Source organism: Aulonocara sp. 'chitande type north' Nkhata Bay, linkage group LG4, assembly GCF_057382095.1.
Source record: "Aulonocara sp. 'chitande type north' Nkhata Bay isolate Kocher_YH1m ecotype deep benthic linkage group LG4, A_spYH_male_GT1.1, whole genome shotgun sequence".
NCBI lineage: Eukaryota > Metazoa > Chordata > Actinopteri > Cichliformes > Cichlidae > Aulonocara > Aulonocara sp. 'chitande type north' Nkhata Bay.
The window spans coordinates 25,049,556-25,060,298 of NC_141347.1; the positions used below are offsets into that span (position 1 = coordinate 25,049,556).

Here is a 10,743-nt window from a genome sequence, read left to right on the forward strand (position 1 = left end):
AACATTTTTTCATGGTTTTGATGGTCACTGTAGTGGCTATATTAATTTCTTAAAGTTCTCTCTTTCTCTTATATTTTATATGACCACACTAGGGACTAGGGTTGCCAACCGTCCCTTAAAAAACGGAATCGTCCCGTATTTAGAAACAAAAGTACACGTCCCGTATTGAGCTAATAAGGGACGCACTTTATCCCGTAATACAGTGAGAATCAAAAGTAGTCTATAACTTTTAATGGAATTAACACTTTGTTTGAAAACATAATTCCCAGCCCCTCTCCTGCTTTGTGACCAATGCGCTGACAGCACACTTATGACAATTCGAGTATGACAAGTCAGATTATCGCTTATCTCATTGGTCGAGGAAAGATCGCTTACGAAGAAAATACCGGCCAACAGGGAAACAAACGCCGACACTGCGGTGCAAGTCTCGGACAGCACACTGTGCCTCCATAAAATGAAGGTTATAACAGAAAATCTGTCGCTCTCTCTCTCTGTCTGTCTTTCACTCACACAGACACGCACACCGCCACCATCAACTTTGCTAAATTGCTAATGAAAAACATTAATAAGGCAGCTGTGATTGAGCAACAGTGTAAATCCAACTATTTTCACGGTTGTTATGGTCGTGATAATTTTGTGATGCCACATCGAAAAGGCTCGGATGAGCTTTCCAAAGTTCTACAAGTTGTGCCTCCATCGCTTGTGTCCAGATCACACGCTGCACAGCCGTGCTGCTCCATCTTTTTCACCGACGTTTATGTGTTTGCGCGTGAGCAATGTGAGCGCCTGTGGTGACACCCTCACGAGCGATTGATGATCGGGAGCTGGTCGTGAGGTGTTAATCGCTTCTCGTTACCCCACGTATACTACACGATGCACGATGAAGGCCAAAATCGGGCCGATCACCAAATCGGTCGCACGACTCAAAAATCGGCTCAAAATGGGCCAAAAATCGCACAGTGTAAGCCCAGCATTAGAGCAGCAATGTTTGTTCGCTCAGAGAAAGAAAAAAAAGGCTGCAAAAGTACAGGGAGGAATGGGAAAAGGAAAACACCTGGCTGGAAAAGTGCACTATAAAGCGCACTGCACTGTGTGCCGGCGCACTTTTTCCATAGGCATGCTTCTAATGGTGGGCACATGAAGAACACGAGGGGCGTGAAAGCTCGGGGAACCCTTAACCAATTTCTTGTCCACCAGGCATGGCAGAAGCAGATATGGTATGTAAACACTGGTTTGTTTTTTTAAACCCTCTGGTTAAGGTTAATATGGGCATGTGCAGTGAATATCAGCGCTATGTGGCCAGAAGTGTAATAATATAATTTATTTTGTGTAATAAACAACTGCAAGGATAAATGATTACAACAAATAGATGACTAATACATAAAAGTAATACATAGACGAATAATGATGATGAGTTATGATGCGTAATCATGGGAACAAGCGGGTTTACAAACAGGAGCAGCTGATTAGCATTAGAAAAGCTGAAATAATACCTCAGCTGAAGCCAATTGTACTAAATGCACTATATGTGCACTGTTACAAGAATATTTTTGTTCTATTGCTTTCTATTAATTTATATAATTTTAAGTTAAGCAGGACAGAGTTCTTTTAAAGAAAGATTTACTTATATTCTCAAAAGTTAAGCATGACAGGCTTCTGTTTAAGAAAGAGACCTGTTTTACTGTGTTAATGTTGTCATTTTGAGCTAAAAATAAATGGCTAAATGATCATTTGTTTCACATATGGTCATATCACAAAGAATATGCATCTGCTTAAATCAAGTTCAAGTCAAATGGTTAAAAAATAATTTCACACACAAAAAAAAAGCTACCACACTGGGAAGGGTGAAGACAACTGGGTTGCCCAGCCCTGGCCACGAGGTGTCCCTTATTTATTTTTCAGGGAGTTGGCAACCCTACTAGGGACGGACAAGCGCCTGTTTTTATGCATTGTGGTTAGCAACAACGACGGTAACGCCATCGCGTGTCCGCTTGTTTAAGTTCCACATAAAACTTTCACAATAAAGCTCAAGATCCTGTTGAGATTTTTCAAAATAAACTGAATCACTTGAAAGAGCAGATTATTTACGGATGAGAAGTAAAAAAGCCGCCAGGTGCTAAAAAATAAACCTTAGACTCAAACGTTAGAACAGGCTTTTCCCCGCGGCACACCGTGTAATAAATACTCACAAAGAAAACGGTGGCCTTTACAACTTATGTCTTAAAATGTATAGTTTCATGCATCTGTTAAAACACTCGACTCCAGGTACATGACGCGCAGCTGGAAACACTTCCCGCAAGTCGAGCTGCCCGAGATTCACAGAATTTACAGAAAATGTTATATTTTTGTGATTTATATCGTTATCGGGATGATAGATGTCTTATATCGGGTTATGAGATTTTGGTCATATCGCACAGCCCTATTGAAAACAGTGAAGACCTTACAATAAATACGACTAGTCAGATCTGCTTTGCCCACGTCTTTTCCTGTATAGCTTAGGAAAAAAAACGAATGAAAAAAATCATCTCCCAACCACCACACACACAAACGAAAAGAATCGGTCAGAAATGTTCACATTTCTAACTTCACTAGCGATTTAAATGGTGCTATAAATACAGAACTTTTTATGTCGAATCACTGGCTGCATTAGTTTTGGGGGGTTTACGCCCTTCTGTTTGAAGACTATAGATAGATTATAGATGCCATAATAATTGAAAAAATACATCCCAGCGTTACCTTTGTACTGGCCCAGTGACTGTAAAGAGAGTTGTGACGACTCACCTGCTCTGACACGCGCCGGTGTTGTAGTGTAATGACCAATTAACTTTCGCCTCTCGAGTTCCTTGCCCTTACTGCCCTTTTTAAAAGTTATAAAACAAATAAGTTAAAACGCAACAAAGAAAACGCTTTCCCAGAGCCCGTACAGCAGATAGGCTACTTATTAATACAACAAGCTTAAAACATAAACGGATAATCTACGTATTTGGGAGTGTTGTGCTTACCTTTGTGTCTGGCAAATTCAAAGCCACACCTTCGCGGGGTCCTTAGCACACGGGTTTGTTTACTACACGTCACCAGGAAGTAGAGCTTTCTGGTGCCAAAATGCAGAGACAGGTGATCGAGCTTAAATTTGAGTTGTATCAGTATTTAGAAGAGATTATTTTTTGAAATAGGCGTTTTAGACTGTTTAATATTTATCAAATAAGAGTAAAGCGCCGTAGCAGGTACTTTTCTCGGTGTGTTTAACTTTGTTCTGGTTTCAGGACACTCAGGATGCCCCTCTTTTTGGAGAAGAGGATGAGAATAACCAGAGAAAAAGGTCCAAAATGAGGTAAGATGTTGCACTTAATGTGTTTTTGTTTTTTGTTTTTTTAGCCCAAACCTCCTTAACCACGAACTAAATTCTCCATTTGGGGGTTTCAGACATCCTCTGGTGTCTTTTTTCCATCTCTTCTTCCGAACAAGTGCCATCTTGGTTTATCTCTTCTGTGACATTCTCAGCGGTCGCTTTGTTGTCTGCATGGTCACCATCATACTTCTGCTATCATGTGACTTCTGGACTGTCAAGGTGGGTAACGTTTCACCACAGGGCTAAATGCAGTTATATAAGTAGCTGCCACGCATAATTTTTTTTTTTTTTATAAGGGATAGATCGTGCCTCAAGAGTTGGCAGTTCATCTTGTAATTGGAAGGTTGCCGGTTCGAGCCCTGGCTCCGACAGTCTCAGTCGTTGTGTCCTTGGGCAAGACACTTCACCCGTTGCCGACTGGTGGTGGTCAGAGTCCGGCAGCCTCGCCTCTGTCAGTGCGCCCCAGGGTGGCTGTGGCTACAATGTAGCTTGCCATCACCAGTGTGTGAATGTGTGGATGACTGGATGTGTAAAGCGCTTTGGGGTCCTTAAGGACTAGTAAAGCGCTATACAAATACAGGCCATTTACCATTTACCACTGCATTGAGATTTTTTATCTTTTTACTTTATCATTTATTAGAAAAAAATTACTAAATGCATCTGGAAAAGATTATGACAATTTACCTTGTGGGTTTTAGAATGTATCCGGCAGATTGTTGGTGGGTCTTCGATGGTGGAATCAAGTGGATGAAAATGGGAAGAGCCACTGGGTGTTTGAGTCAAAGAAGGCAAGTAGGAACTAATCAGCTTTGAATGGGTCTAAGGAGCTTGGAAAGAAAAGAATCTGATCTTCTCTAAGTTTCTTTAAGATGTTTCACCTCTCATCCGAGAAGCTTCTTCTGTTCTAAGAACAGAAGAGAGAGTCACAAGTTTTTAAGCTTAAAAATGTGTGACTCTCCACCAAAGCCGAAGAAGCTTGTTGAATGGTTTTCAGGGGTTTTATCGATTTTTAGCATTATTTTTGAATCGTTTTTATCATTAACCCGGTTTCCCTGGGTCTTTTCCCATATGTTATGAATAAATCTTTTTTTTCCTTTGGTACCGGTACTGGTTTTATTTTGTTGTATTCATCCATGACACCTTAAAGGCCGGTCCGTGAAAATATTGTTGGACATAAACCGGTCCGTCGCGGAAAAAAAGTTGGGGACCGCTTCCTTAGACTACAATGACCCGGATGACTTAGAACCTTCACAGACATCAGGTATGAAAGGTTTAAACCACCAGCTTATAGATGGAAAAATAGAAAAACAAGGGAAAATGTACATACACAGCCACAATATACAGTCACCTAAAAAAAGAGTTTCCACACTCTTACTGCTTCCATTGGAATTAAAAGAGTAAGAAACATCCAAGTTCTTTAAATCAAATGTACTTGATTAATTGATCAGCAAGTGTAAGAACCTCTAAAAAAGCTGTTGGTAGTTTGCTGACCTGTTGATTTTAATATGTGGCCATGCCAGCAAATTCACTCCAAGGTCAGATCATATAATGCGATCTGACCTATGCAACCTAGTTGCAACATCTTAGACTCTACAGGCCTCAGTTTGCATGTTTAGAGAATTACTGTGTGGCTTATTTGGAAGGTTTTGTGAGAGAAAAAAAACTCTTCTCTGGTATCTTGGTATCTTAGGCCATCTGAACAAACCACAAGTCTTTAGGAATAATGTTCATTGGACATATTTAAAGAAAACCAAACTCAACATGTCACCACATATACTTCTTACTGACAAGACCTGTGCACCTTGCAGTCAGTGAGTCAACTGTGAACACCTCTGGATGCTAAAGTATTGAAATTGGTCCATATGTCAGGATAATGATCCTAAGCACAACAGCAGATCTACACCACACAAAGAAAAGACTCAGAGCTCGAAAACCTCAATGAATTGAAGCAAATGGTACAAAGAAGAGTCCAACACAACATTGTGAGAAACTCATCCAGAAAACAATCACTTCAAGTTCTTTAACTTACTGCTGCTAAAAGTGGTTCTACAAGCCACTGAATCATGGGGTGGACAGGACAGAGTGCACAGATTTATGTGACATCTTCCTTTTTCATTTGACTGATGGTGATATAACATGTGTATATATATCTTTAAATATGTCTACTTTTCTTAACAGACGCACAGCAAAAACACAAAGTCCAGCGCAGAATCCCGGGTATTCTGGCTCGGCCTTCTTGTCTGCCCCATTTTCTGGATCCTGTTTGTGTTCAGCACTGTCTTCTCCTTTAATATTAAATGGCTGGTCAGTTTAGAGTTTCAGCGTGTAAGACACATTCCTGACAACTTAAATAGCTGCTGATTATTGGCTGACATCTACTTCTTGTTTCCTCCAGGTTGTGGTAATATTGGGCTTGGTTTTACAATGGGCAAACCTGTATGGTTATGTCAGGTGCAAGGTGGGTGGAAAGTCTAACCTGAGAAACATGGCAAAGAACTATCTCGGTGTCCAGATTCTTAAACGGGTATGTGAATCATCATACATTAGCCCTTCTTTTCTGTAGTTTGTCTAATGAACTTTTACATTAATATTTTCCTCTTTTTTTTTTCTTTTTTAAAACAAAGGCAACGAAGCAACCAGAAAGTTTTTGAAGTCAGCTGCTGGATGGGCCTGTTTCTTATTAAAAAAAAAAGGTGTTTGGTCTTCTTTCACAGCACATGGGTGATTTCAATTCCAGGAAGAGGATTTGGATAAGGAAATCATTCCTTTTATCTTGAGGGTGTGCCACTTTGTAGCCTTTGACAACTCATGCATTTTTGTAGCCTCATGGAAAAATACATTTTACTGTGCATTATTGGGAAAATGTATGTAATTACCTGCTACCTACCCTTTTTATGGTGTTTGATATTGGGTATTGTAAAGACAAAGTGTTTTGCAGTTTAGCTGTAAATTTATACAAAAGTTGGTCATTTTTGTTAAGGTATGTTTATGGGAAATTATATGTTATGGTAAATAAGAAAATAAAGGTTTACTGTCATTTTTGGGTTGAAATTTGAATCTTACCATTGTGGTAGTCCAACTATATTATTGTCGTCAAAAAGTATTTAAAAGGCTTAGGAAAGATTCAGCATGTCTATACTCTCTTAAAACACTCTTGTATGTGTCATGAGATTTCGTCATGTGACCCATCAGATTTCATAGAGCCAGGGACTATTATCTTGTGGTGCTTTCCACCAATAAGAATGTCAAAACTATGAAATGGGTATTGACTTTCTTAGCTGCTCATTAACGCAAGGAAAAGTAACAGTAAGTCAAACAAATAACCACTTGTTATCACCAAGGCATACAGAAGTCCAAACCAGGTGCCACTGTTGCCAGCTAAGAGGAGGAAACTGTGGCTACAATTTTCATGCAAATTGAACAATAGACGATTGTCTCAATTTCTGCTGTAGCACTCCGATACTAGGTTAGAATATGGCATAAACAGCATGAAAGTATGGATTCATCTTGCCTCCTGTCAAGGAGGTGGCGGCGTAATGGTATACAGGATCATTTCTTGGCACACTTTGGGTCCCTTAGTACCCACTGCCACGAAGCTGAAATGATCTCAAACTGGTTTCCTGAACATGACAAAGAGTTCACTGTACTCAAATGGCCTGCGCAGTCACCTGATCGCAATCTCAATAGGGCATCTTTGGAACGTGCTGGAAGGAGAGATTTTCACCATTGAAGTGAAACCGACAAATCTCCAGCCAGCATGTAATGGTATCATGTCAATGTGGACCAGAAACTCTAAAGATAGTTTCCAGCACTGTGTTGAATATTCCATGAATAAGGCAGTTCTGGCAAAAGAAACCCCAACCCAGTACTTGAAAGCTGTACCTAATAATGTGCCTGATGACTGTATATCGTCCCAAATTCTAAATATGAACATCCTCACAATTTAGTAGTGTTGTGCAGATAAACAGAGGTCCAGCTACTAGCTAATCTCATAAATATGTCAAAGAGGAAAATCGATTAATAACGTTGTCGCCAGACTGCAGGTGAATCATTCAGCCACTTGGTGGCAACAAAGGAACACTTGGGTTTAGCAGATCTGGTAAATATGTGGATATAATCACAATAAAGAAACCCTAAAAATGATTTTTAGTTCATGGTGAAAGTTAAATGTCTTTATTTCTCTTATTTTTAGAAGTATGCAATAACATCTTTTTTGCTAAACACCCAAAGACACAGTACAACTACACATTTGCACACATCTGTAGACATCTGTAATTAGCATATCATAGTGACAGTGTGGTTTAACTAATCTAATACACACATGCAGAGGTTTTTATCAGTCATTGCAGCTGACATGTACCCTAAGATTTAGCTTTAAATAAATGTAGTTTGGTTTTAAGAGCAGCTCTTAATGCACATCAGTTATACCAGAAATCAAAATGGTTAACTTCACATTTATAATTTAACATTATTACAGTCATCATAACAAGGTATCCAAGGCCACCAATGAAATAGATCCAGAAAAAAGTCTTGTCCAACATGTCGGCAAACTTGTGTTGTCTCTCCTTTTCCGCTTCGTTGGTCTCATGAGTTTCCAAGTATTTGGCCACTTTTCTGAGTATTCGACTGTTCTCTGAGCCATTCGGCTGGATGGTGCTAATGTCAGCTTTAGTTTCTGGAGGGATTGAAATCATAGTTAGAATAGGTTATGCCATTATTACTAAAAAAAAAATCAAGCCTCAATAAACATCAAGACACCTCATACATAGTAACAATTTACAGTTTCAATATTTGCAGGATTTGCTCTACAGTCAAGTCTTCCTCACCCTCATCCTCATTTTGTTCCTTGTTTTCTGTAATTTTGGGGGCTGATCCTTTGGACCAACAGCAGAAAACCAGTTGGCCTTCTAGGGATAGCCTAGTAGTTAGCATGGACACCAGCATGCTCACAACCAAGAAGATCAGGCAAATACAGAAGTGGGGTCCTGCAGCACAAACAAATTAGTCAGGTTTTTTATTTAACACCCAGTGTGAGGCCATGTATACGGTTTGTTTGTGCACATGTTTCTCTTGTAACATGACTCACGGATTATTGGGCTGCATTCACTGTCTCCAGGGAGCTGGCTATTTAGGATATTGATAAACAGGGTGAAGCTGAGCACCAGGGTGACCTTGAAAGCATTGCGTCCTCCACCTCGCAGTGGCAGAGCAAAGCTGACTATATCAACAAAGAGGATCAAATAACTGGGCAGCATCAATGTTAAGAACGGGTTGGTAGATTTGAGTTTTAGTTCCACCTTAGGAGTATAACAGAAAACATAGCAGAAGGAAATAAAGTAAGTGGCTTTTCATTTTTGAAAGAATCTTTGTAACACTTGACATTTTTTTACACCTATGTATATAAATGTTAGCCAGTGTTCAATTTAAAGATGAAAAGGACGTTATCTAAGGATGCAGCAGTTAATAAGATAAGTCCTTTCTTTGCTCGTCCTAGCTGTTGAAAAAATGTTGGGTCACCATCATATGTGACAAGAGAACCAGCAAATTCCCCCCCCCCCCCCCCCACGAAAGAAAGTGGGTCTATGTACAGCCAGATTCTTTCATTTTTGGACAGTGACACAATTTGTCACTGCAGTAAAGGCCCCGAAACAAACCTTGTTGACACTGGCTATGTCTTCTAAACTTCAGGAATTCAAAAAACACAATGATAATCATTTAATTTATTTTTAGTCTAATTCGTTTTTAACTGCTGGAAGGGGGGGGGGGGGGTGTATAAAAATGAATTTAACTCTTAAACAGTCACTGCAGTACCCTTAGTTACAAATGGCAGGCCTGGGTGAACTTACCTGGATGTAATTGCGGTCATCTCCTTTTTTCTGAAGTATTGCAGCCATCGTTTGCCAGTCTCCGTGACTATTATCACTTAGTCTCACTTCACCAAACACCAGTGTTGTACCACATTCTGAATAAAATTAAGTCTGCTTTGAGATTGCTTATTTTAAAATAGAGTCATAAAGATAATTTCTTTTCAGTAATCGAGTGACTTCTTAGCAATATTGTAAGACACAAATTAAAAGCAGTAAAACTGGTAGCAAAGACCTGCAATGAATTAAGTTATATTGAAGAACTGCAGTTACCCTGCTTTTTTCCATGTTACACTTTTATGATCGTTGATCATAAACGGTGATCAGCGGTGTTGTTATGAGATTATCGTACTGTTAAAATTATTACAATTCCATTCAAATGGTAATGCATAAATTTTACATTTCAACTTATACAAATGGCCAAAAAAGTACGCGAAAACGAGACATTATAAAACACATCTCAGAAATGATCACATATGTAGTATATTAGTGAATTGCTGAGCTTACTGTCAGTGTCCCAGGCTTGTACTGCAACAGGACACACATCATAAGCGAAGGGATAGTTGAACAGGTTAACTTCACAGTTCACTTCTGCATTTATGATCAGATCGTCCTTCACTGTGCCGTTACTGTACACCAGCACATTAGCAGAGCCATGCTTCAGAGTTGATGTCATTCTACACAGAAGAGATAAGTGATGTCTCAGAAGAATTTTAGCCATTGTTTGAACTGGCTTAGTGATGGCTCTTGGATGAAACTACTTACGCGTTTGTTACAAGGAGCTCTGGAGTCCAGATTTTGTCTACTGGCAGAATTACTTCATCAAACTTGTACACCGATGTGTCCCACGCCAACTCAGGATCTTCCCATTCCTGTGTTTTCAAATCAAAATTTATTTTTTTCAAAATAATGTTTTGGGGTTTGTTTGTTTTTTTTACTTTTTTAAAAAGTATTTTGAAGCTTACGATCGAGGCTCGTAGAAGAATTAGTAGATGGAGTTGCTTTGTGTTCTGTTGAAAACAAATTAGGTAACAAAGAACTGTCATACAGAAAAGTCACCAAAGAGGTGTAAATGGAGAAATGAAAATATATATATTAGCTCCACTACAAAAAGTTAATACTTACAACTTCCAGAGTCTGGTACTCTAATTTTGGCACTCGGACTTCGTGAGTGCAGCTATCGTTCTGTGGCTGCGACAACAGATTTTTATCTATCAACACGTTACTCAGACATCGGCGACTTGTGCAGTTGGATGAATGCACATGTTCTAAAATTGGAGAAAGTTTGAACATAAGTTTGAATACTTTTTACAACACTTTTTCACTGTTCTGCTCCCTCTTACAATATATTTTGTAGGATAAGCTTTGACAAAAGTAAGGTGCACTTACCTACAGTTATTACACTCAGTAAGAACATAGTCCTCACTAAATTGTGGGAAAGAAATTTCAGCATTTCTGTAGTCTCTAAACCGGACTTTATATCCAACTAAAAACTACAAATTGACCGACCAGTTGTGTGCAACTTTTTAC

The 10,743-nt window shown here is 39.2% G+C and overlaps 2 protein-coding genes across 3 annotated transcripts; one reads left to right on the plus strand and one right to left on the minus strand.

The window, feature by feature from the left end:
* Nucleotides 1-3,031: 3,031 nt before the first annotated feature.
* LOC147332671 (Golgi apparatus membrane protein TVP23 homolog B) lies at nt 3,032-6,386 on the plus strand. Its single transcript, XM_086289349.1, has 7 exons — nt 3,032-3,114; nt 3,264-3,331; nt 3,424-3,568; nt 4,048-4,137; nt 5,528-5,653; nt 5,745-5,873; nt 5,974-6,386. The coding sequence occupies exons 1-7, from the start codon at nt 3,103-3,105 to the stop codon at nt 5,998-6,000; spliced, it is 597 nt and encodes a 198-aa protein (XP_086145475.1). The 5' UTR covers nt 3,032-3,102; the 3' UTR covers nt 6,001-6,386.
* Nucleotides 6,387-7,534: 1,148 nt separating this feature from the next.
* On the minus strand, nt 7,535-10,743 carry LOC147332672 (ligand-gated cation channel ZACN-like). 2 transcript variants are annotated; one of them, XM_086290642.1, is made up of 9 exons: nt 10,603-10,743; nt 10,339-10,481; nt 10,179-10,223; nt 9,979-10,085; nt 9,721-9,890; nt 9,196-9,311; nt 8,436-8,646; nt 8,176-8,334; nt 7,535-8,024 (listed from the first exon to the last, which is right to left on the minus strand). In XM_086290642.1, the coding sequence occupies exons 1-9, from the start codon at nt 10,664-10,666 to the stop codon at nt 7,768-7,770; spliced, it is 1,272 nt and encodes a 423-aa protein (XP_086146768.1). In that variant the 5' UTR covers nt 10,667-10,743; the 3' UTR covers nt 7,535-7,767. The 2 variants fall into 2 exon arrangements, with proteins under 2 accessions (XP_086146768.1, XP_086146767.1); XM_086290641.1 differs by having other exon boundaries at nt 9,979-10,223.